Source organism: Bos grunniens, chromosome 21 (assembly GCF_055505025.1).
Source record: "Bos grunniens cultivar Pamir isolate PY7600 chromosome 21, Bosgru_T2T1.0, whole genome shotgun sequence".
Classification (NCBI taxonomy): domain Eukaryota; kingdom Metazoa; phylum Chordata; class Mammalia; order Artiodactyla; family Bovidae; genus Bos; species Bos grunniens.
The window spans coordinates 13,013,324-13,036,851 of record NC_141185.1 but is presented as its reverse complement, the minus strand read 5'-3'; the positions used below and the strand labels follow the sequence as shown (position 1 = coordinate 13,036,851).

Below are 23,528 nucleotides of genomic sequence, written 5' to 3'. Positions count from 1 at the left end.
GCAGCAGGCTTCTTGTCCATTGATCGACTTACAGTTACAGGAATAAGAAGCATAGGTAACCCGACTCATTCTTTCAACAAATACCAAGTATTTGCCGTGTGCCATGCATCTTCTAGGCTCAGAGTTACACAGGGAACCAGACAGAATGTGTATTTTTTGGATCTAACATCCCAGTAGTTAAAAACAAAGTAGATCTGGGTTTACTTCTAAAACAAGGATGCGTTCTAATATTAGAATGGGCTTAGGGATGATCTTTTATAGTTTCATGCATTTTCTTATAATTTACTGTTTATGTGTAATTAACATATTTAATCTAAAGGTAAAATTGGGCCACTTATTTAACTTAAACAAGGGTCTTTGACATAGGAGGGGCCTCTGAGGATGAGAAAGAAAAAGTATGCGATAATGAGCCTTCTGTTTTTAAAAAAAAGAAAAAATCTGTCTGCCCAGAATGTTTATCATGCATCAACTTAGGAAATTATTGATTTTTTAAGATGTACATGAACAACAGTGAAAAGTGTGGAAGTGGTAAGAATGGGCTGGCTTGTCTAGGGTATAAGCTTGACTGTCCGATCTAGATGCAGATCCTGTATCCTGGCTTTAGCACTTAATAGACCTGTTATCTTGGAGAAGGCAATGGCACCCCACTCCAGTACTCTTGCCTGGAAGATCCCATGGATGGAGGACCCTGGTGGGCTGCAATCCATGGGGTTGCTAAGAGTCGGATACGACTGAGCGACTTCACTTTCCCTTTTCACTTTCATGCATTGGAGAAGGAAATGGCAACCCACTCCAGTGTTCTTGCCTGGAGAATCCCAGGGACAGGGGAGCCTGGTGGGCTGCCGTCTATGGGGTCGCACAGAGTCGGACACGACTGAAGCGACTTAGCAGCAGCAGCAGTAGCAGCAGACCTGTTACCTTGTAGCACTACCACCTCTCACTGAGCTGTAGTTTTCTCCTCTGTAAATTGCAGATGAGAACAAGGTTCTATGGGGAACCTATGTATAAAGGGCCTCGCGTTGTTCCTGACATGTAACAGGCTCAGTAAATAGTAGCTGCTGTTATTTATGAGTTTTTTTCTTATTATCCTTTAAACTGTAGGATTTTTTTTCTATAAATAATTCTGAATTCCAAAGACTTCATCCCATGAGTTTGAAATTGAATAAACACTAAACTTTTGGATATTTTCATGTATATTTTTCATATACTCCATGTTTTTTGGTGAGATGGAAAATATGATTTGTTTTAATATCTCATCCCTACCCCAGCATCACTGATGACATTGACACATCTCTACCCTTTCTCAAGAAGTTTATGAAACTGATAATAAGGGCCATAGTATTGGGTCTGGCAAAATGGAAGAATTGTTGGTGATTGTAGTAGCTGTCATTTGCTGAGCGCTTCAAGTGCCACGCTCTGCACTAAGCACTCGACATATCTCCTTGCATTTCTTCCTTCTTTTAACCCCTTGAAGGAGATGATGGATTCTCATTCTACAGTCTGAAGAAATCTAGGTGTGGAGAAGGAAATAACTTGCTGTGACTCATAAGGTGGCAGAGCCAGGATTAGAACCCTGGTCTGTCTCATGCCAGACTCTGTACCTTTAACCACACTGCCTGCCTCTTGAGAATTCGTCTGATTTAGTCAAATTGATAACAAAGATTAGACTACTTTCTACAACCCCAAAAATGGTAAGGAAAAATAATTTAACTTATTGCTGTTTGCCGCTACGTCCACACGGCTGTGTGAAAGAGTACTTTACTTTGATTATCTGGGAGGATCATTAATCTATCAGTTCTTTTCAAATGATCTGTGAAGTGCAGAGTTTGTGGAGATGAGCGTGTATACACAGTGTACCAAAAGATGAAAAGCAAAATTGAGATGCCAGCTTTTGTCCCATGTACTGTATGAAGGGACTCGGGCTTACCCCACAGAGGGAGAAAACAGAAAGCGAAAGCAGGGTTCTTTGCCGCTGGTGGATTTTGCAGAAGGTGGTTTTGTGATATGAAGAAGTGAGAAGTGACACCAAAGGAAGAAGTTAGAAGGAGAAATATGGGGACATGTAAAAACAGAGAATAGTAATAGAGCTAAAAGAAAAAAAAGAAAATAATATGCTAATCTCATGAAATGAGGAAAAAAGTTGTATTTTTACTGTGTGTTGATTTCTGATACCCACACATGTACAGAAACTAATGATAATCTACAGTTTTAGGGGACTAAGGCAGTGAAGTCCTTCTTGATGTTATATTTCTATTTCTCTTGAAATTGTTAGCTTTTGAACAGAGGGAAATCTCCCAGTGAGCCACAGTCTGCTCATGCCCATTAAAGCGAACGGTTTCTGCTGCAGCATCCTGTTCATTTCTCTCACCGTTTGCCATGGTACATAATGAGGGGTCAGCTTATGGGCTCCTTCTAGGCTGTGTTTGTCTCATTCATCTTCATCCTCCAGTGCCTGCTGAGTCCCGTTTACGGCACATAATGACCACTCAGTAAATACTGAGCCAAACAGTTCATTATTGCTTTCACATGTAACGATCATCTTTTTAGGATATTGAGGCTCAGCAGGTGAGTGAAGCAGAATCAGCAAGAGAACAATTACAGGATCTGCAAGACCAAATAGCCGGTCAGAGAGCAGCTAAACAAGAACTAGAGGCGGAATTGGACCGACAGAAGCAGGTACGGATTTTTGATTGAGGATTCCCAAGGAAGACTGTTCACCAGCAGTCATATGAGGTGATTTCTAGTAAAGCAGCTTACTGAAACTCTTACAGCTTGAGCTTAGAGGTCCCTCCAACCTTATTACTACCCCATCCTCCTCATTGTTTGTTTTAACAGATGAGACTTAGAGACATAGAATGACTTTGAGATTTGCCTAATATCATACAGCTAATTGGAGAACAGAATCCAGGGTTCCTGTCCCAGAGTCCAAAATTCTTTCTACTGCCCTGTCTATATTTTATTGTATCTTCTTGTCAGAGTATGTATGTTAGAACACTTAATGACAGCAGTTGGTTTTCATATTGTATCACATTTTTACTTTCTAGAAGCAATAGTAAATTTTATTTACTAGAAATAGAAATACGACATTAGTGCCATTATAGACTGCTCTTGCTGTTTGAGAAAAAAATGCTTGTCACAGGCTGTTTTTACAAATCGTGCTTAAAATTATATTTCACTATTCAATTAACAATTGTCTGCTCTCCAAGCCAAATTATATTATTTTAATGTACTTATATGATAGTTTCAGTATTAACAGAGTTAAACATGTTTATAGCCACATTTTCACAATAAGAATCTGTATTTAATATTCATAACATTTATAATTTACTGAGTAACATCATTATTATAGGTACTTAGTATACATTATCGTATTTCATCTTCACAATGAAATCACTGTGCTTTTCATTTTACAAAAGAGAAAGCTGTTTGTGTATTTCTCAGTGCATCACTTATAACATTTCCAGCTTTGCCTATTTATATTCTTTTTAAGAATTTTTTCATTAGGATTTATCATTTCTGAAACTGGTTCTATTCTTAAAGATGTGTTTGTTTTTATTATGAAAGTGATTGTTTCCTGAGTAGTAAGAGAAAAATTCACTGAGTAACAATCTGTAGGGTACATCATAGACTGTCTTAGATAATTTAGTTATAGGATTAGCTGTCCTTCCAGAAATTGCATTTTAATTTACTTAAGTCTATATTAAAAGGCAAGAATTTGATGTTCTTGATGTTTAGTGGGATAACTTTCATTTTACTGTGACGGATGGTTTTACCACTCCACTAGAAGTGCCCTTTTCTAAGACGAGGGAGTTAAGTAGAGGAAAATGGAACTGAATGTAGCTCTAGGCTGTTTATTTGGTAATCAGATGTTCCGGATGGGAAGTACTTAATCTTGGGATCAAAGAGTCCTTAAAATAATTTAAGTACTTTCAGCCTTAAATTTTGTGCTAGCCTAGAGCTTAAAAGAAACCAGCAAACCTTCCTGTAAATTGCGATTCCCCTACCTGAATACCTTCCTCATTTTTCTTCTCACTTATCTCGGTTTTTTCAACCTGTGCAGTGAGCAGGTTGAGCCCATGTCACGTGTGCTTCTTCATTCAGCTCCCTTTGCTTTGTCTGCAGTTCAGTAATGCTTCTGAAGGTGCTTAGTTAATGATTTACTCTTTCTTCCCTATCATCGCTTTACTCTTTAATTCTGACCTGACTCTTACTGATTGTGTCCATTGTACAAACTAGTTTGATGCAGTTGTTAGTGAATTTGGAGGTATTTCTTTTTTTCCCTCTCTCGTTTCATCAATGATGGAATAAAACAGTTTTAGGATACTGCCTAAAAAATTAAGCCCATGAAAAGCTGCTCAAAATCATTAGGGAAATGCAGATTGAAACCACAATGAGATTGCACTACACGCCCCCATAATAGCCACCCTTACAGAGAGCAGTACCTAGTGTTGGAAAGGATGTGGGAGAACTGGAACTCTCTCATCGTCCTGTGGGAATGCAAAATGGTACAGGTATTTTGAAAAACATTCAGAACATAGTTTGGCAGGTTTTCTTCCAATATGTTAGGCATTCACTTATATGATCAAGCAGCTCTGTCTCTACATAATCTACCCAAGAAAAAAGGAAACATATATGACTAATAAAAACCTGTGCTTAGATAGTCCATCATATACAGATGGCTACATCATGCTGAAGGGCTAACTTGTCATTGTATCTCCTGAAGTCTGTTCAGTATATAGGCAGCAGGTGTTGATGGAGTCCTTACTTTGTGTTGGGCACTGTTCCAGGTACTGGAGATGCCATGGGGAGCAGTGGTTTAGCTTTTATTCATTTGTGCCTCACTGTGTAGGAATTCCACTACATAGAAGAAGATCTGTATCGAACAAAGAACACGTTGCAAAGCAGGATTAAGGATCGAGAAGATGAAATTCAAAAACTCAGGAATCAGGTATGAAACAGTATTCACAACTTGGGAAAAGGTATCATTGTAAAACCTATATTTTTTTAAGGATACATTAAGACCCCCGCCCCCCCACATTTTCACCTGAGTCCTATTTTTGGAGTCATGATATGTTATTTTTCAACCTGATACAGAATTTTCATCTACTGCCATTTGACTCTGCATTTGCTCTATTCTTTGGCTTGCTTCTTATACAAGTATATTGTAACCAGTCACCTGAGGAGCGATTAATTACTCTAGAGTTTCATATCTTATAACCTCATCAGTGGTTTTGCTGATTGCCAGTATTATAATTGTGGTTTCCTAAGAAAGATCCAGTGATAAATCTTCTTACTAATAGGTCTTTCATTAAAGTTACTTTTTTTTTTAGCTGAAAATGCAAAACATAAAAAATAACCTGTGCCTCCCACTCACACGCACTTATACATATAAAACCAAAACAGAAGTTTCACAAAATAACACCCTGTGTGCTGTGCCCTCTATGTACTACTCTGTTCTATTGTTGTTTTTGTAAGTGGTGACTGTGACCCACCAAATTGATTTCCTGACCCCCTGAATAACAGTTAGAAAATCGCTTCTTTCGATGGTGAAAGAATTGTAGAGTTTTGAAGAACCACTGAGTGCCCTGGATTCCCTGCGGGAATGCAGTAATATGGTCTCTGCGTTCTGTGCCTCTCATTTGCTACAGTAATCTTATGAACATCTTGCCTTTCAGCTTACCAATAAAACCCTAAGCAACAGCAGTCAGTCCGAGTTAGAAAATCGACTCCATCAGCTGACAGAGACTCTCATCCAGAAGCAGACCATGCTGGAGAGTCTCAGCACAGAGAAGAACTCTCTGGTCTTCCAGCTGGAGCGCCTCGAGCAGCAGATAAACTCTGCTGCCGGAAGCAGTAGTAACGGGTCTTCTATTAACATGGCTGGAGTTGACAGTGGAGAAGGTAAAAAAAAAGGGGGGCATGGGGTGAGGAATCTCCAAGGAATATTTCATTGCTTTAATTTCCAACCTTGCCAATTCAAACATGATCTGAAAAGTTACAGAAAGACATTTTTGTTTAAAAAAAGTTTTATCCAGCAGAGCACCCGCTTTTCTCCTGATGTGACGCTTGGTCTATACACTGTTTGATATGATCATTAGAGAACTGGACAGTGGGCTGATTAATATCCCTGACTCGTTTGGAACCTGGAGAAGAAGGTCCAAGGACACTTCACAGGCTGTCAAGGACAAATAATTCACCTGAGAGGGGCTTTCAGGACCCTTAAAGTAAAAGTTGCTTTAAAAACTGTAACTGTGAATATTAAAGTTAATATACAGTCAGTCACATGAGTATATCCATGCTCTATAATTTAAGTAGAGAAGTGTATAGATTCTCAAAGTACATGATCAAGAAGAATGCTGAAGAATGTTGAAGGCCTATTCAGTATCAGGTGCTGTTGCAGAAATACAGTCGTCAGCAAAAGAGGCCAAAATCTCTGTCCTGTAGATCTTACATTCTGGTGTCGTGGGGGGCTACAGGGGAGGTGACATAGAGTAAACAAGTTGTGTGAGATGGTGATGCACGCTAAGACAAAGTTAGACAGAAAAGATGTACAAGGTGCCAGGTGTAAGGATGGGGTAATAGCCCAAATAGGGCGGCAAAGGAAGACCTCATTGAAAAGTGGCATTTTATTGAAGTCTCAAAGGAAGTAAGGTGGTAGGTATGAAGAGATCTGCAAAAAAAGTATTCCAGGCAGAAAAAAGAGCAGGTGCAAAGGCCCTGAGGCGGCAGCATGACTGGCACAGTGCAGGGGGCAGGGCAGTTGGAGTAGACTGAGCGAGTCAGGCAGACTCGGGAGGAGGCTGTTGAGGCTGTGTCAGGACTTCCACTCTGAATGAAAGAGGGAGCCATAGAAGGGTCTGGAGAGCAGCGGCTGAGCTGGCCTGTCTATTTTAACAAGATGTCTCTGGCTGCTGCGCCAAGAATAGACTGCAGAGAATGAAGCACTGAGGCAGGGAGACCAGGGAGGGGCCCTGGTGTTAACCCATGTGAGAGATGTTGGTGACTCAGACCAGAGTGGAGACAGTAGGCATGAGTTTAGGATTTATCTGAAGGGAAGCAGATAGAACTGCTGGCAGATCAGATGTGGAGTTTGGGAGAAAGGAATCAAAGTGTTTGTGTACTTAGGGAAAACTGCAGGAAGAGAAGGTTGGCAGCAAGGGCAGGAAGTCAGGATGATGGTTTGGGGCGTGCTAGGTAGAGGTGTCCACCAGACGTCCACATGTAGATGGAACGGGTGCTTGGACAAGTCTGGAGTTGGGGGTGGCCTGGGCTGGAGATACAGATTTGGGAGTTACTAGCTTTGTAGAAAGAGTGTGCAGCCTCACTTTTGCTGGCCCAGGAAGAAAGTGCCCATTAGTGCTACCTCTTGCCAACACTTGGTAAATGCTAATTTTTTATCATTTCATGGGAAAATAATTTTCTTTGTTTTCAAATTTTGACTTTTGTGGATATGGAAGTTTAAATATTTTAACTTTAAAAAATGTTTTCATCTTTGGTTATATTGCTTAAAAATTGGCCTTAAGAACTTCTTCTACATGTAATATAATGTATGAAAGGGAAAGTATTAGTCACTCAATTACATCTGACTCTTTGTGACCCTGTGGACTGTAGCCCACCAGGCTCCTCTGTCCGTGGGATTTCCTAGGCAAGAATACTGGAGTGGGTTGCCATTTCCTTCTCCAGGGGATCTTCCCGACAAGAGACTGAACCCAGGTCTCTTGCATTGCAGGCAAATTCTTGGCCATCTGAACCACCAGGGAAACCCGATACAATTCAACTATAATTTTGTTAGAAAATTGATTTGGTGTCTGTACATTAATTATTTTCTTATTTATACAGGCACACGTCTGCGAAACGTTCCTGTTCTGTTTAATGACACAGAAACTAATCTGGCAGGAATGTATGGGAAAGTCCGCAAAGCTGCTAGTTCAATTGACCAATTTAGGTAAGCCGTGCCAGTATCAATGAGCAATGGACCGTATTTTTATAACATTTTCCAGTGGCTTCATAGTGAGTCCTGTCCAGCAGAGCTGATATAGTTATTCATTTATTTACCTACTTACTTAACTTACTTCCACGCCACTTGGCTTGTGGGATTAGTTTCCATGCCAGGGAACCCACACCTCCTGCAGTGGAAGTGTGGAGTGCTAACCACTGAGCTACCGGGGGATTCCCAAGCTGATGATTAAAGTGATGATTGCCTGACTCCTTTCATGATATTTCAGTGTCATGAAATTCCTTTAACAGGTCTGCCAGTGCCTGTATTTTATTGAAGGTGATTAACCCTGGCCATTTCTCTCCTTTCTATAGTAAACTCTATTTAAAAATTCATTAAATTTTATTGAGAAAACCTCTGTCATGTGAATACATCCATTTGAACATTTTATCTCCTTTATCATAGGATTAGAGTAAAAGATGCTATATATACAAATGAATAGTACTGATTTTAATATATACTATATACATAGCATAATTTATATATATATGTTATGTATATTTATAAAAAAACCTTTTTATACTAGCAGTCATCCACCTTATAAAGAAAATGTTTTGCCAGTGTATGTATATCACCTTGAGAAAGTTCATGTCTAAATAACCTGCTAAACTCTCTGGCCTTTTAGTTTTTGTAATAAAACATAGTTTAAATGAATTGTTGCACAATAGAGCAATCTTTTCTTACCTTTTTGTGTCAAAATGGAGCTATGGTGTTAAAAATAAGGAGAGTGATTTACTAATTTGAATTCCTGAAGCTATGGGCTTTGGATGCCATAGTTACTGTCTCCAAATTATTGAGCACATCTATTTCAACTATTGAGTAGTTCAACGTACATATTAATTTTTAGAGAATATATATACAAGGCATTGTGTTAAGGATAATGAAAGAAGCAGAGGTCTTAGAAGAAAGGTGTATTTGTACATGTATTTGTCTTAGGGAAAAAATGTTGAAAAAGACATGAGCAGTAAGGTCTGAATGTCATAATGCTTCCCATTCTTGAAGTGTTTACCTGGGTTTCTGTAATTTTGAACCTTTTACAAGTATGCTGCTGCTGCTAAGTCGCTTCAGTCGTGTCTGACTCTGTGTGACCCCATAGAAGGCAGCCCATCAGGCTCCCCCGTCCCTGGGATTCTCCAGGCAAGAACACTGGAGTGGGTTGCCATTTCTTTCTCCAATGCATGAAAGTGAAAAGTGAAAGTGAAGTCGCTCAGTCGTATCTGACTCTTAGTGACCCCATGGACTGCAGTCTTCCAGGCTCTTCCGTCCATGGGATTTTCCAGGCAAGAGTACTGGAGTGGGGTGCGATTGCCTTGTCCATGCAAAAGCTCCTAGATTAGTTATATCGAGGTTAATTCCAACTAGACTCTTTTCCTGTTCATGTCTTCACACTTGCCTTTGGTTCCTAAAAGAAAAATGATTGCTAAAGGGACTAAGTTTGCTTTCTACAGTTGTAACTGAAGAGAAGTAATAAACAGAATAGATCCAGCCCTTCCCCTGGTGGCACAGTGCATAGCAGTCCATCTACCAATGCAGAGGACAAGGGTTCCACCAGAAAGATTCCACACATGTCAGAGCAGCTAAGCCTGTGCGCCACAAGTACTGAACCCACGTGGTGCAACTGCTGGAGCCCGTGTGCTTACAGCCCGTGTGCATACAGCCCATGTGCTTACAGCCTGTGCTCCGCAGCAAGAGAAGCCCTCACAATGCAACAAAGTGTAGCCCCCACTCGCCACAACTAGAGAAAGCCCAGGCAAGGCAACAAAGACCCAGCACAGTCAAATAAATAATTAATTTAAAAATAATTTTAAAATGTTTTATGAAAAATAAATATATCTAGAATATTAATATCGAAAAAAGAATTAAGAGAAGTAGCATGTGGTAAAAATTTGCTGCTGCTGCTGCTGCTAAGTCACTTCAGTCATGTCCGACTCTGTGCGACCCCATAGACGGCAGCCCACCAGGCTCCCCTGTCCCTGGGATTCTCCAGGCAAGAACACTGGAGTGGGTTGCCATTTCCTTAAGTATTTGTTCACTACTATGATATTTTATATGGTTATTACAAGTAATCACTTAACAGTATACTATAAAACAAAATGTTTCTCTTATGGTAGCCACACAGTTTAAATGAGTAAAGTTTTAAAAACAAAAAACATGAGACATTATCACAGAAACGTGTGTTTTGAGTGTAACTCTCTCCTCTCTCTCCACCCCCACCCCTTGCTCAGCATCCGTCTGGGAATTTTTCTGCGAAGATATCCCATCGCACGAGTTTTTGTGATTATATATATGGTAAGTAAACTTGTTTGAGGAAACAGTGCTGCATTTGATTTTTAACTAGTTTTTTTCAGCTGCTCATCTTTTTAATTAAATGTTTAGCAGTCAGTTTTGAAAGCGTATCAAATTCATGTCTGATAACTTTTTTTCTTAAAGTATGCAAGTAAAGTCAATAATTCATTATGTCTAAAAATTAAATTGCTCAAAGGCTTTTCCTATAATAAAACTTTAGTGTAGTTTAATAGTTAACCTTTATTTCTGAGCCCCTCAAATGATAAAAATACAGTGCAAAACAATTTACTTCATTTTTATAAAAATACAATACAAAACAATTGACTTCATTTTTATCTTGAAGTAAAGCTTATTTCCATAAGTTTTGCTTTATTTCCTAAAGGGATCTCAAAGTTAATGTATATTCTTTTAGATTTCTTATGTCTAATAAAATGCTTACCATAGTTTGGCTGCTATGTCTTATCTTCTGTGAGCCCACTAACTGTTCGGAGTGGGGTTGTCTAAAAGTAGTTGAACTGAATTAAGACGGGCAGTTTTCTTGAAATAAAAGCACACCTAGAAATTTCCTTGTGGTCCACTAGAGGGAAGAGTTACTCCTTTAAATAAAAAGTTTTTAATAAGAGAGGGATGGGTAGTAGAGCAAAAGGAGAAAAAACTGAGTAACATCATAAAGGATTCAGAATGTGCCCACGTCTGGGTCGGGAGATCATGAGGATCACAGGCGCCCTCTGTGAGCATGAGATGCGATGTTGCACATCTGGTGTGCGAGGTGCTTCGTCATGGCACCTCCTCACGTCATCACCACCTTGGGGGAGTTAGTGAAAATTGATCAGCAGGTCCTATGCTGGACCCTGAGTCAGCCTCTGAAACCTGACACATTATTCCCATCTCCTCTTCACAGATCATGGCTAAACTCCCTCTCAAAATAGCAGCCATAACCGTTATAACAGAGACCCTTTCCAACCAACATCATGTATATCTAGCACTTTTAATCAGGCCATCTCCCCTGTATTTTAATCCCCTGATCAGTTAGTTATGTATACATGTGCGTGTTATGAGTGTGTTCACGACTTTACTCCTCTCGGCTGAGAATGCTGTAGGTATCGTAGCTCTTTATCACCCTTCATTGCACTTATTAGCTCACTTGAATGTATGTTTGTATCTTCCTTGTTTCTCCAGTAAACATGTACCAAGTGCCTGCAGGGTTGCAGACATAGTAAGGGCAGGGATACGGAGACACATGAGACGCGCTCCTGCGCTCAGTGCACTGCACGAGGGCCTTTGGGGAGGTTGATTTATTGGCTAATCTGTAGGTTGTTTTTTCTTTCTTTAGGCTTTGCTTCACCTCTGGGTCATGATTGTTCTGTTGACTTACACGCCAGAAATGCACCATGACCAACCGCGTGGCAAATGAACTGAGCCTGCTTGATTCAGTGATCAACCTTTCTCCAGACTTGGGGTCTGCGGAAGGGTCACTTGCCTAAAATTCCTGAGAGGGGTGTGCAACATTATTTTATCACTACAAGTATTGAACTTTTTAAGTTATTATACAAGTACTCTGCTACCCAAATTTTCCTCTGATTTCCTTCAAATGGTAAGAGTTTCTGAAACAAAAATAATTTAGCAAGCTCAGCTCTGCTTTTTCTGAGGTCAGCAGCACGGTGTATATATGTATACACAGAGATGCTGGGGTTGGATGCCTCTGTACAGGCTTCCTGTATTTTAGGTGACACTCATTATGGACTATAATCAGGGAAACTAATTGTATTTAGTGATATAAATAAAATGTTTTCCTTTTGATAATTCAGTCTGCCTTGTATTTTCATATATTTAATTTTGCAAATGTAGATTTACTTTTTACATGTTAAAGACCTGATTGGTATAAATCTTCTTATAAATATGTGAATAAAATTGACTGTGCATTTTTCTTTTTCAAAATGATAGTTTTTCATCCCCATTAAACAAGACCTTTCCAGATGGGCGTTCATGAGTAGAGCCAGAAATTAGAGCCAATGTCACTTGGAATTGCATTAGTGGTTTATATACTCTTTCCTCCCTATCCCCACCCCACGTGCTGTCTTCCTTTTATTTTTCTTTTTAAAAAGAAAATAGTTTCTTTTTAAACTTTTTTTTTTTTTTTTGCCAATCAACAGTGTGGTGACAGTTTCAGGGGATAGCAAAGGGACATCCATACATATACATGTGTCCATTCTCCCCCAAATTCCCCTCCCATCCAGCCTGCCACATGGCACAAAGCAGAGCTCCCTGTGCTACACAGTAGGACCTTATCGGTTATCCATTTTGAATATAGTGGTATGTACATGTCGATCCCCAACTCCCTAACTATCCCTTCCCCCTAGTCCCGCCCCTCATCCATTGTCTTCCTCCACCCCTTTTCCTTTTCTCCATTCTGTATCTTGGTTTAGCTTGGGACATCCATCAAATTTGGTTTAACACCATTGCATTTTTAAAATACTCCAGTGCAGAGACGGTATCAAATTATTCTTTAAAAAGGGACATTCTCTTTGCCTGAAGTCCAGTATAATGTCTGTTTTGGCTTTTCTTCCTGTGTACATGTCTGAATTCTCATTTTGTCCACGCTCAGCACTGGTGGTCTCTCTTTGTACGTAAGTAGCATATGGAGATCCTGGGCTGGGCACAGGTATAGTGCTTCCTATCAGGAATGTCACTGCCTTTGCAGTAGCCTGCCAGTGCCTAACCAAAAACCTGACCAGTTCTATTCTTAATGATATTGATACTATGACTTTAAATGTCCTATAAATTGTTCAAAGGTTTTGGTATACTAGCTGTGGATATTTTCTTATTTTTTATCAGAATGAAGTTTTAAAGGTCATGTTAGGTGTATTCAGGCTTTTTTCCCAACCATGAATAAAAAAGAGTTCCATGCCATCTAAAAGTGGATATGAGATTTTGGAGGGTGGGGTAGAGGTGTGTTATTAAATCTATATGTCCTGGTTCTTATTCAGATGTCATAGCCTATCAGTCTGAGCTGGAAAGTCAAGTCTGATGTCAGAGTACAGTTTAGACTTATTAATATCTTTTAAAGTTTTTTTTTTTTTTCCTCTTCTAATTTGGAAACATTTCTGGAAAAAGATTAAAACCAGGTTACATGCTTGAAGTGGAAAACGCCGCATGCTTCATCATCGTTCATGGCCAGACTTCCCGTCTCCGCGTGTCCTCCTGGCTTTTGTTGGGGCAGCTCTAAATCTTTTGTTGAGTTTTTACACATTCTTGGCTTTGGAAATAGTTTGACAAAGTGTTTCCGAGATTATTTTTCTGCAGTTGCTTAAATCTTTAATTGAGTTTCAGTTTCAGTATTCTTGACCACTAACACACTAGGGGATTTTTAAAAGTCTTCCACTCACTTATCCTCAGATAACACAAAACCTCCTTGACCTACTTAAAAGCATTGTGTGAGAGCTGAATTTTTTTGCCTTCTCAATGTACTGCTTTGTGTTATGGCTGTCAGTTGGAAAATAGGATTATTTTCTTATTATAAGGAAATTTCCCTTGCTCTAGACTTCATGCTTGCTAAAACCCACCATTTCTCTTGCTGCAGAACAAAAACTTCAAAGGAAAAGTATGGGTTTCATTCAAGTGTGGAACTAGGTCTACCCTGGTTAGTTTTATAGCCCCAATAAGGGAATAAAATCTGGGGCTGGACAGTCTAGCCTTCATTTAGAAAGACTTATGTATAGTCAAAGCTATGACTTTTCCAGTACAAATGTAAAAGTTAGACCATAAAAAAAGCTGAGCATTGAAGAACTGATGCTTTCAAATTGTGCTGGAGAAGACTCTTGAGAGTCCCTTGGACTGCAAGGGACCAAACCAGTCCATCCTAAAGGAAATCAACCCTGAATATTCATTGGAAGGACTGATGCTGAAGCAGAAGCTCCAGTACTTTGGCCACCTGATGCAAAGAGCTGGCTCTCTGGAGAAGACCCTGATGCTGGGAAAGACTGAAGGCAAAAGGAGAAGGGGGCAGCAGAGGATGAGATGGTTGGGTGTCATCACCGACTTAATGGAATGCGTTTGAGCAAACTCTGGGAGACAATGAAGGACAGGGATGTCTGGTATGCTACAGTCCATGGGGTCACAAAGAGTCGGAAAGAGTCAGAACGACTTAGCAACTGAACAGCAACAACATACAACTCACCCTGGAGGGGAAAATCCAACCCACGTGAGTATGCCTCGCTGGGCTCCAGCTCTCTACTGCAGGAGGACAGCTGTATTGGAAAAGGCCCATATGGGCATCTGGGTCTGGATGGAAGTAGGACAGAATGGGTGAAGCCGAAGGACCTGATGGCCTGAAGCACTTCAGTTTGTGATTGGTCAGAAGAAAGAAATGACAGTATCGTCTTAGCGGTTATTCTGAACACAGTAAGGCTCGTATTCCTAGGAACTCTTTGCTGAGTGAGGAGACTGTGCATTGAATGGTTCTGAACTTCCACAGTTCTAACGTGGGGTCTGTCTTCAGACACAGACTCCAACACAAACACCTCAAATGAAATGTTCTTTTTTGTACGAACACTTGTTTGTCAAGGGTATTACCTACAGAAACCTCATTTGTAGAAGATGTCTCAAAGGAAAAAAGTGGTGGTGAAATACTTTTAAGCCATCACGAGATAGGTCAGATTACGTGCTCCTTGTGCTGGCCCCTTCTAGGAACTGGGAATAGAGCGGTGAACAAAAGTCCTGCCTTCGTGGAGCTTACCTTTGAGTGAGGGTGGGAAGACCACAAACGTATGCATAACTTGTCACTCAGAGTTAAATGCTGTGATTAAAAATAAAATGAGACAAAGGCATAGAGGGAGATGGGAAAGGTGGAGGGAAGTCCTCCCTCCAGGAGTAACGCTGGTGCAGGGCTTGAAGAAGGTTACAGGCCATGCAAAGTGGAGCACTTTAAGTGCAACCCCCTCTAAGAGGAATGTGCTTGGTGCAAGCAAGGAACAGAAGGGGCAGGAGGCTGGAGTGGCTGGACACAGTGAGGGGATGTGGGGGTGGGGGTCAGTGTGGGATAGAGACCTGTAGACCCACGTAAGGACGTTGAAATCCCACTTAGTTTCTCCTCAGTAGCCCCTCTGCCCCTGAAGTACCGCCTTATTTAAACAAGGAAAAGCTTTAAAAATCCTATGTTTTAGAAATCTACAGACTTACCGGGACTTCCTTAGTGGCCCAGAGGCTAGGACTCCATGCTCCCAGTGCAGGGCGTTGGGCTCCATCCCTGGTCAGGGAGCTAGATCCTACATGCCAAACTAAGAGCTTGCATGCCACAGCTATTGCTCCCACGTGCCGCGACTAAGACCCAGTGCAGCCCAATAAGTAAATAAATACGTTAAACAAAGAAATCTGCAGATCACAGTTGTTCCACATGCAAATGCTAAATTTGCTGAAGCGAGGACAGCCTGAACAGGCAGGGGTGATTCTCCTGAGCAGTTACAGAGAATACCAAGTCAAAGAATTGGTACCTTCCAACATAACTCCTTGGTCTCCACATTCATAATTGATGCCTCGTCTCAGTTCAAGGACAAAGAGAAAAGTGGAATCCAAGAGCAGAGCCCTTCATGTCTGAAGGCAAATGTCTCCCATCCGTTGATCAACCAGCCTTAGCACAGTTCACTGTCCGGTATTACCTCTCTGATGCTATCAGAACTCATAAAATGACATTTCTGATCCTGTGAGGACAAAGCCATTATTCTTTTGACTGCACCACACATCTTGTGGGATCTTAGCTCTCCAACCACAGACTGAACCTGTGCGCTTGGTGGTGAAAGCACAGAGCCCTAACCACTGGACTACCAGGGAATTCCCAAAGATATTATCTTTTGTATCCACTATTATATCCTTAATGCCTAGAGCAGTGCCTGACATAGAGTCGGCCTTCAGTTGCTCACTGAACTTCACTGACATTTAGGCAAAATACTAAACTAATATATAACTCCTTTAGAGCTCCATGGGCCTTCACTAGCATCTGCCCCGTTCACGCCGCATCTCTAGTTTCCAAAACGAGCAAAGAACAGAAACTAACCAGCCAGGTATGTTGCTAGAAGTGAGGATTTAGACTGGGCAGCTTGTCAGCGTTTTCACAAAGAAAGAAAAGCCATACGAGTTTAAAATACAAAAGCAAAAGGTGACCGGCGGGTACTGCTAATCCTAGATGTTCACAGTCAAGACCTTTAATCGTCAGGGAAAATTCATTCATGCTTAATGACTCTCCCCCCAAAAACAGGCAAGGCTGCTTGTAGTGGAGAAGACTTCTGATAGCAAGAAGATATTTAGATTGAGTTTTTGAAAGTTCTGCCAAGCAACATGTAGATACCTTTTAGTTCAGTTCAGTTAGTCGTGTCCGACTCTTTGAGACCCCATGAACTGCAGCACGCCAGGCCTCCCTGTCCGTCACCAACTCCCGGAGTTCACTCAAACTAACGTCCATCGAGTCAGTGATGCCATCCAGCCATCTCATCCTCTGTCGTCCCCTTCTCCTCCTGCCCCCAATCCCTCCCAGCATCAGTCTTTTCCAATGAGTCAACTCTTCGCATGAAGTGGCCAAAGTATTGGAGTTTCAGCTTTAGCATCATTCCTTCCAATGAACACCCAAGACTGATCTCCTTTAGGATGGACTGGTTGGATCTCCTTGCAGCCCAAGGGACTCTCAAGAGTCTTCTCTAGCACCACAGTTCAAAACATCAATTCTTCGGTGCTTAGCTTTCTTCACAATCCAACTCTCACATCCATAAATGACCACTGGAAAAACCATAGCCTTGACTAGACGGACCTTTGTTGGCAAAGTAATGTCTCTGCTTTTCAATATGCTATCTAGGTTGGTCATAACTTTTCTTCTTCTTTACTAATGTCAAGTTTCCTCTCTACTCCATCAGACCTCTCCTCTTTAGCTGATGAACTTCTTTCTTGGTCGCGCTAGTTAAACTGAGTTCACACAAAGTAATAAGATTGATGTATATAGACCTATCAACTACTAGCAATTTGCTTTAATTCACAAATGTAGCTTAAGTCAACTGAAATCAAGATTTAATTAAAACCTGGACTTCCCTGGTGGTACAGTGGGTGAGAATCCACCTGCCAATGCAGGGGACACAGGTTTGATCCTTGGTTCGGGAAGATCTCACTTGCTTTGAGCAACTAAGCTCATGCACCATAACTGCTGAAGCCCAAGCACCTGGAGCCTGTGCTGCCCAAGAGAAGCCCGTCCACCCCTACTAGAGAGGAGGCCCCGCTTGCTGCAACTAAAGCAATGAAGACACCACGCAGCCAAAATAATAATAATAATTAGTTAATTAAAACATTAAATGTAATTGGGGCTAGAATATGCGTACTCAACATGGATTGATATCACCTCCAAGGGGGTGAAAATTGATTCTTAGGTGGGGAAAAATATTGTTTTTATATATAAAGCTCAGATATACATGCAGTTTTTTTTTAATCTTAGTTCACTGATTCCTAAAATGTTGATGTTTACTCTTGCCATCTCCTGCTTGACCACATCCAATTTATCTTGATTCATGGACCTAATATTCCAGGTTCCCAGGCAATACTGTTCTTTACAGCACTGGACTTTACTTTCACCCCAAGGCACATCCACAACAGAGTGTCATTTCCACTTTGACCCAGGCTCTTCATTCTTTCTGGAGCTATTTCTCTGCTCTTCCCCAGTAGCGTTGGGAATATTGGACACCTACTGGCCTGGAGGGCTCGTCTTCTAGTGTCATGTTTTTGCCTTTTCTACTGTTCATAGGGTTCTCAGGCAAGAATACTGGAGTGGTTTGCCATTCCCTTCTCCAGGGGGCAACAGAGGATGAGATGGTTGGATGGCATCACTGACTCAATGCACATGAGTTCGAGCAAACTCCAGGAGATAGTGAAGGACAGGGAAACTTGGCATGCTGCAGTCCACAGGGTCGCAAAGAGTCAGGCACAACTTAGCTACTGAAGAACATACATGCAGTATGTAACAGTATATCTGTGACATTAAGATTTTATTGGGGTGCAGAGTAATAATGAAAAAAAAGGTTGAGGAATTCTGGACTAGAAAGATAAAGCAACCTAGGTCCTGCCCTCGTGAAGCCTACATTCTAACTAAGGAAACTGTATTTTGAAGTCATGCATGATCTGCCTTCACTACCTCATGAACTTCAAGTCACCCCCCACATCGTCTATGACCCTCCAGTCTTGTACTGTTCTAGTCAATTGCTGTTCTGATTATTCACTGTCTCTTCCTATGGGAAGATTTAATTTCCTGTCCCGCTAATGTCAGCCTTGGCCACATAACCTGACTTGATTTGGTTGGTGAAATGTGAGTGGAAGGGACATGAGCCATTCCCAAGCTTTAAGTATCATCTTGTAGTTTTACCCCCCCAACTTGTTCCTCCACGATGAGCCCAACATATTCTAGACAGGGGCTAGTTCTTTGGTCTAGATCCTAGAATGAAGAGGACATGGAGCAGAGCCAAAACATGGCACGTGTCCACAATGGACACAGAGCTTGAACAAAAAGTACAACTTGGCTTTTGTGAGCTCCTGAGATTCTGGAGGTTGGTTGTTAACCTCATCATGACTCAGCAGTAGATGACTAATGGAGCTACCAACGTATCCTGCTTTTTCTTCACCTCCAGACCTCCTCTACGCTTAGGACACTTCCCTTCTTGGTTCCTGGCCTTTCCTGCTGTCAGTTTACATGCCCTTTTCTCTATTAAGTCAGAGTTCCTCCCTTCCCCTCCCCAGAAAAAAAATACACCAGGCTGGGTGTCTCTAGCAGGCAGAATAACGGCCCCCTGTAAAGCACGTCCATGTCTTAATTCCCGAAACGTATAAATATGTTATGGCAAAAGGGACATTGCAGATGTGATTAAGGATCATAACAAAAGAAGATTATCTTAACCAGCTGTGCCTGGGTGTAAACATAAGGGCCCTTAAAAGATGGAAGAAGAAAGCAGCAGAGTCAGAGATGTCATGTCAGAAGCAGAAGGCAGAAGGACTGAATTGCTGGCTTTGAAGATGGAGGAAGGGGCCATGAATCAAAGAATGCAGGCAGTCTCTAGAAGCTAGAAAAGGCGAGGAGACAGATTCTTCCCTTGAGTCTCTACTAAGGAAGAAAGCCCTGCCAAGACCTTGATTTTGACCCAATGAGACCCACTTCACACTTCTGACCTCCAAGACTATAAGAGAGTAAATTTGTGTTGCTTTTAGGCACTAAGTTTCTAGTAATTTGTTACAGCAGCAATAGACCACTAAGACAGTGTCCTTCCCTGGTTGTGAACTCCAATAGCCCAGTAGTTCCCTAAGCATAATACTGATGTTGACTTGAACTGTCTCTTCACTTTCCATCACTCCATCCTTCTGGAATGAACAGACAACCAGGACTAATGAGGAACAGTGATGGGTGGCAGAAAAGTATAAGCCTAAGGCTGGACGCTTCTACTTTCTGGTTTGCTTAAATCAGCTGAACTGGGCCAGGCACTAAACGTTTATGATCTTCAGTGTCCTCATCTTTAAGAATAGAGAAGCTGAAGAGAAACACAAAGAATTTCCCCCAGGTAAAAGAGCATTTTCTAAGTTGAAAGTGTATACAAATGTTCGTTTTTTTTTTTTTTTTTAATCAGATGCTGTTTAGTTTAAAGATGGATGGGACTGAGAAAATGGAAAACAGCCCTACTGACATCCAGTCAGCCATGTTCCCAGCCAAACATGAACCATGCTGAGAACGGGACATTGGCAAAGTCACTCTGGTCAGCCCCCAAATTCCTAAACACCCCAATACACTCTCTGACATGCATTCCTCCTTTCTGAGAAATTGCTGCTGTTTCAACCAATAACAACTCAAGCCCCACTGAATCTCCTTTTAGATGACAATCACTTAAGTACTCAGTCACCCAGTTGCCCCTGCTTCTCGTCAGCATTCAACAAAGGGTGGCCTACTCCAGTGTTCTGGCCTGGAAAACTTCATGGATAGAGGGGCCTGGCAGGCCACAGCCCATGGGATTGCAAACAGAAGGGCACGACTAAGCGTGCACACACATACACACACACACACAAACCCAGAGGAGGCCCCTGATTAACATACCTCTGAATCATTGAACGCCAACCCTAGAAGAAGCCCCTTTCATCTCCCCTGCTGGGACACTCCTGAGGACACCTCCTCCTTGGCTACAGTAAGCTTGGTAAACCTAAATTTGGGAGTCTGTGTTTTGTTTATATGTTTTGACTTCAGGTGTGGTCTTTGGTCCATTGGAAGCTCTTCATAATTTTAAATTTACAAACAAGCAAACAGATTAGGAGACCCATCAAGGTCCTCCGATTAGGTACAAAAATGAGATCAAACTTGTGTTTGTTTTCGTATCATGATGGACTTGGGCTATTTGATTACTGAACATGTCAACTCACCAGATCTGTCTGGCACCCAGGCTCCTATTTCTCATCGTGGCTAGAACCTTCCAGTAGCTTTTAGTCGCTGGAGAAAACCTGCCATATTTTTTTTCAAATAACGCTTAGTCCTGGGCCAAAGCCAGATATTCTGATGAGAGTTAATTGTTCTTTATCAGCTTGAGAGGAAGCAGGTGTGTGTTCCCCGCTGCCATCTGATTTCTTCCGTTGAGATCTAGAAGCAGACGCTCCACCAGCCGCCCCAGCAGGAAATTACCCTTTTGTAGAAGGTAAACAAGAGGGTTTGCTTTATTTTTAGTCAGAATATTGGACCTAAAAAACATTTCCAATCACTTATTGTTTTTTTTTTAATCTGATTATTAGAGTAATATTGCTGTTGTAAAAAATACAGAAAAGTGTAAAGAAGAGGGTATCATTTATCCATAGACCCACCACTCTAAACAAGTAAGTCTTCACATTTGGGCGTTTCCTTCCAGTCTTTTTTTTTTCCATTGTGTATGTGTATGTACATGGAGTGGTCCAGAAGTGGAGAAAAACAGCTTATAGTGGAATTTACACCCTATATACAATTTTCAATTTTAATCGTATTTCTAATATATACTACATGCTCATTATAAAAATTATAAGCAATACCGTGTGTGTGTGTGTTGCTCAGTCACGTCCAACTCTTTGCAACCCTATGGACTATAGCTCACCAAACGATTCTGTCTGTGAGATTTCCCAGGCAAGAATACTGGAGTGGCCATTTCCTTCTCCAGGGGATCTTCCAGACCCAGGGACTGAACCCAGGTCTCCTGCATTGCGGGCAGATTCTTTACCATCTGAGCCACCAGGGAAGCCCAAAGCAATACCCTACACAGAGCAAAAAGCTCTAATGCATTTTTAGCACTTTGCCATCCAGCCACTTCCCAAGGATAACTCCTCTTAAATAAGGAGGGAATGATTCCGACTGCTCACTTGTAAATCCTCAGTGAATGAGGATTTAGTGGTGGGCAAGGGGAGGTGTGGCACTTGTATCTATTTATTTTATTTTATTTTGGCCACAGCATGTGGCATGCAGAATCTTACGTTTCTCCACGAGGGATCAAACCCAAGCCCCCTGTGAGGGAAGCACAGAGTCTCAACCACCCGACCTCCAGGAAAGTCCCAGTGTGGCAGTTTTAGAGTGGATTCTTCTCATTCCTTTTGTGGCAGACAGACCGTAAGTTGACCAATGATTTCCTGTCTCCTGGTGCCCATGCCTTTGTGTAATTCTCTTCTCGTGAGTACAGATGGGATCCATGACTAGCTTCTAACAAATAGAATATAGCAAGTGTAATAGTATGTCCATCCCTTGATTTGGTTACATGATAAGGCAAAGACGGTTGGATGTGTCAGCCTCATGATTACACTACATTATGTAAGATTCCATTTTAGCAGACTGGATTCTCCTTGTTGTCTTGATGAGGCGAGTGTCTGTATTGAGAAGCCCATGTGTTAACAGACAGTGCATAACCTTTGGGACCTGATGGCAGCCTCCCAGCTAACAGCCAGCAAAAAGCCAGGTCCTAGATAATACAACTGCAAGGAAATGAATCCCGCTCACAGCTTGCACAGACTTGGAAGCAGATTCTTCCCCAGTCAAGCCTCCCAATTAGCCTGGCCAACATCCTAATTATAGCCTTGTAAGATCCAGAACAGAGCCCAGCTAATTGTACCCAGACTCCTGAACCACAGACATTTGGGGATAATAAATGCATATTGTCTGAAGGTGCTAGAATTGTGGTAATTTGTTACACAGTGATAGGAAAGAAATACACCTCATCTATGCATTTCCAGAGCGCAGGGCTAGGACTCCTTGGTTGCGAGCAACAGGTACCAGTTCAAACTGGTAAAAGGAAAATCTAAAGGTTCACCCACTTGATGCCAAGAGCCAGCTCCCTGGAAAAGACCATGATGCTGGGAAAGATTGAAGGCAAAAGGAGAATTGGGCAGCAGAGGATGAGATGATCTGATGGCATCACCAACACAATGGACATGAATTTGAGCAAACTCTGGGAGATAGTGAAGGACAGATGAGCTTGGCCTGCTGCAGTCCATGGGGTCCCAAAGAGTCAGACATGACTAAGTGACTACACCACCACCACCATTAACACAGCCAATAAATTTAGCACTGCGCAAGGATATTATTTAATATCCAGTCCATATGTTTATAATAGTCTGAAACATGTTCTTTGTAAGCTGTTTAAAATTTTTTCCTGATTCAGGATCCAAGATCCAATCCAACCTTGCACAGAATTACCCAAGTCCCCCAGTCCCTTTAATCTGGAACAGCCCCCTGTCCTGTCCTATCCTTTGGTCCTTCTTGCACTGATATCTTGAAGAGAGTGGCATGGTTTTCTTGTCGAAGGACCTACAACATAGATGTATGTTTCTTCCCAATTGGATTCAGGTTTAACATTTCAGGGAGGAATTCTTAAGCAGATGATGTCAGGTCAATATATCAGTTCAGGAGGCACCAATTGTCAGTGATGCTAAGTTTGATCACTTAGTTAAAATGTTTCCTGACAGGTCTCTCCATCATAAAAGCGTATTTTGCCTTTTTTTGTTGTTGTTAATAGGTATTTGGTGGAGTGATACGTTAGACCATGCAAAGATCTTATTCCCCAACAAACTTTCAGTAGTTATAGAATGCACTGACAAAAAGAAAAGACCAAGCAAAAAGGAATGCACTGGCAATCCTTACCTGAATTATTATATTAGTTTATTATATTATATATTATTATATTATATTTTTATTAATATATCACCATTTTTCATACCATTGTGTGCTGATCTTTTTTTCCCC

General features: G+C 41.4%; 1 protein-coding gene across 3 annotated transcripts in view; it reads left to right on the top strand.

Annotated features, from left to right (window-relative positions):
- Window positions 1-12,085, top strand: part of GOLGA5 (golgin A5) — a 28,513-nt gene extending 16,428 nt beyond the window's left edge. For all 3 annotated transcript variants that reach the window (XM_086363177.1, XM_086363176.1, XM_086363175.1), the window contains 6 exons: window positions 2,548-2,676; window positions 4,850-4,948; window positions 5,676-5,901; window positions 7,840-7,945; window positions 10,222-10,285; window positions 11,616-12,085. In XM_086363177.1, the coding sequence (XP_086219303.1) occupies window positions 2,548-2,676; window positions 4,850-4,948; window positions 5,676-5,901; window positions 7,840-7,945; window positions 10,222-10,285; window positions 11,616-11,696 (705 nt within the window). In that variant the 3' untranslated portion in view covers window positions 11,697-12,085. The remainder of the gene's footprint in view (window positions 1-2,547; window positions 2,677-4,849; window positions 4,949-5,675; window positions 5,902-7,839; window positions 7,946-10,221; window positions 10,286-11,615) is intronic.
- The last annotated feature ends 11,443 nt before the right edge of the window (window positions 12,086-23,528 follow it).